At 43.3% G+C, this 2,735-nt stretch overlaps 1 protein-coding gene across 8 annotated transcripts in view; it reads left to right on the plus strand.

Moving 5' to 3' along the window:
• The first annotated feature begins 6 nt into the window (after positions 1-6).
• The window catches only part of LOC119353649 (vacuolar protein sorting-associated protein 37C-like), an 11,860-nt gene continuing 9,131 nt past the window's right edge, over positions 7-2,735 (plus strand). For 5 of the 8 annotated variants that reach the window (XM_037620297.1, XM_037620292.1, XM_037620290.1 and 2 more), the window contains exons 1-2: positions 7-621; positions 2,075-2,361. In XM_037620297.1, coding sequence (XP_037476194.1) covers positions 2,130-2,361 — 232 coding nt within the window. In that variant the 5' untranslated portion in view covers positions 7-621; positions 2,075-2,129. Of the gene's footprint in view, positions 622-1,444; positions 1,586-2,074; positions 2,362-2,735 lie in introns of all 8 variants that reach the window. The other 3 variants (XM_037620294.1, XM_037620296.1, XM_037620295.1) reach the window with 3 other exon arrangements.

Below are 2,735 nucleotides of genomic sequence, written 5' to 3' on the forward strand. Positions count from 1 at the left end.
ATGCCATTTGCAAGTGGACTCTCGACTTGCAACCGGGTTCCTTTTTTTCATGCCACTTGCAAGTGGACCCTCGAGTTGCAACCAGGTCTTGTTTTTTTATGCCACTTGCAAGTGGCCCCTCGACTTGCAGCCGAGTTCCTTTGTTTTTCATACCACTTGCAAGTGGACCTTCAACTTGCAACCAGGTCTTCTTTTTTGATGCCACTTGCAAGTGGACCCTCGACTAGCACCGGGACCCTTTCTTTTTGATGCCACTTGCAAGTGGACCCTCGACTTGCAACCGGGTCTTCATTTTTTCATGCCACTTGCAAGTGGACCCTTGACTTGCAACCGGGTTTTCTGTTTTGATGCCACTTGCAAGTGGAGCCTCGACTTGCAACTGGGTTTTATGTTTTGATGCCACTTGCAAGTGGAGCCTCAAGGTGCAACCGGAATTGAATTGTTACTCACAACATCCAGAACGTTTTGATGATGTTCTAAACTGATGGACCAGATAGGCGAATGGGTAAGGTGGAATCATCTGCAGAAAATTAGCTCCATTGCCTTGCATTTGAGAAAGCCTCGGGTCAAACACCATTCCCAGGGTACTGGGAGCGCACATGCTACGATCAAAACATACAGGTAAGTTTATCTTTGTTTCTGCCCTCAATCAGATTTTTCTAAGCTGGATCGTACCTGAGTATCAATGTAGTCGCGTGCATAGATACCTTCATTTGCTACAAATGCAATGTTACAATGAATCAAAACTTTTGTTGGAATAGATATTCAAAAAGTTTATGCTTGTGTTTTGTATGTGAAGACTAAAAGTTGTAGCTGCTTTTTTTTTTCAACATAAGATTTTGATCAGATGTAAGCTCCTATTTTTTACATCAGTTATAGTTGTCATCACTTTTATGGTGAAGACTAAAAGTTGAACCACAACCTGATACACACCATTTTTTTACCTTAAAACATGCAAATCGCTGTTATATGATCTTATTTTTTGCTTACTAGATATATGAACTTTTTTTTATTTTTCTGTCAACATGATACAACACACTGTGATTTAGTTATCTAAGGAATTCTAACACAGTTGATTGCAGTTAATTTCAAAGTTTTCTCTCTCTTTTTTTAGTTGAGAATGGAGTGTTTCATTTATAGAATAAGCAATTTTTCCTAACAAGTTAAGTATGCTTTGTCATTTACTCCAGTCTGCAGATTTATATGGATGGAACTATGAATGTGATTGCTTATGGCCATTTTGTCATCATGCATTTCCCCCATTCTGAATATAAATTCCCTTCTCAACAATGCAAAAAACAGTCATTTTTCAGACTTTATTGCCTGATCAATTTATGAAACTACATCAAATTTTCCTACACTATAATACACTGACTTGTACTTATTAATTGGCAAAGCACCAAAATTTTGTTTGTCTTCTCTTACACATATACTTTGTTTTTAGCCTTGTTTTTTTGATTGAGAGAACAAGACAACAGATCTTGAACCGGTGCGAGCCAACTGATGTGCGTTTTTCCTACACACCAGCCTCTGTTTGTTTCTCCCATCAACAGATGGAAAAAGAGAGGTCAAAAGTATATACAAGGTTGTACAAGACCAGCCTCTATATGTTTCTCATTTGGAATAGAATTTAAGATTGTACACTATAATACACTGTGATTCTTTGTCAATACACTGTGATTCCCTATGTTTCTAAAGTATGTACAAAAGCTGCATAAACCCTCGCTAGGTTTTATTTTCCCAGCCATCAAAACTCATTCTACAAGCAAGCAAGTGTTTTCTGCGAACAAACAAAGCCCAGTCCTTTTCTTTTGTCAAACAAACAAACAGGCAAATAATAAGTCCAACAAACAAGGCCCAGGAGGCGGGGTAGTTGGGTTGGGTGGGTTGGGTGGGAGGGACAAAACAATACAAGTTAAAACATACAAACAAGTCCAGGTGGAGGAGGGGATCGGGAGCAAACAGTTTGTTTTGTTTGTCAACGAGAGCAGTTTCTAGAGGTGACGTCACATCTAGATGTGACATAGACAGACCCGTTAAAAAAATCCTCGCACTAATCCGCCGCAAATCACAGAATCGCCGAAGACTCCCGCACATCTCCGCCGGCGAAACCCTAGCGGCGGCCGGCGATGGGGGAGTACGCGGCGGTCAAGACGTCGGTGTGGTGGGACATCGAGAACTGTGCCGTCCCGCGCAGCTGCGACCCCCAGCTCATCGTCCAGAACATGAGCTCAGCCCTCGCCACCGCCGGCTACCGCGGCCCCATCTCCGTCTCCGCCTACGGGGACACCCACCAAATCGCCCACAACGTCCAGCACGCCCTCTCCAGCACCGGCGTCTCCCTCCACCACGTCCCCGCCGGTACCCCTTCTCCTCCTTACGTACGGCCAGTAGCTCTGCTTTTTCACTTTTGTCAATGGTCCGTCTCTCTGGTGAACTGATTGCTGGGATGTTCGATTGAGACAGATGCTTCTGAGTGGGTATGGTTGATGGATGTGGCGTAATTTTGGACAATACTAGTGGAATCTTAGGGTCCCTGATTTGGGGTGTGCTTCCTCTAATTGATTTCAGTCTCGTGGTTTCTCTTTTTAGGAACAGGTCAGCTTTATTTGATTACGAAATAATGCTCTGACACTCATGAACACACCACAACTCGGCTCACACTTATCTAAGTGTGCTAAACAATGTGCGGCCTGGTTGCTCACCCATGGGAGGCAGTGTAGGAGCTATGTAGG

This window comes from Triticum dicoccoides, chromosome 2A (assembly GCF_002162155.2).
Source record: "Triticum dicoccoides isolate Atlit2015 ecotype Zavitan chromosome 2A, WEW_v2.0, whole genome shotgun sequence".
NCBI lineage: Eukaryota > Viridiplantae > Streptophyta > Magnoliopsida > Poales > Poaceae > Triticum > Triticum dicoccoides.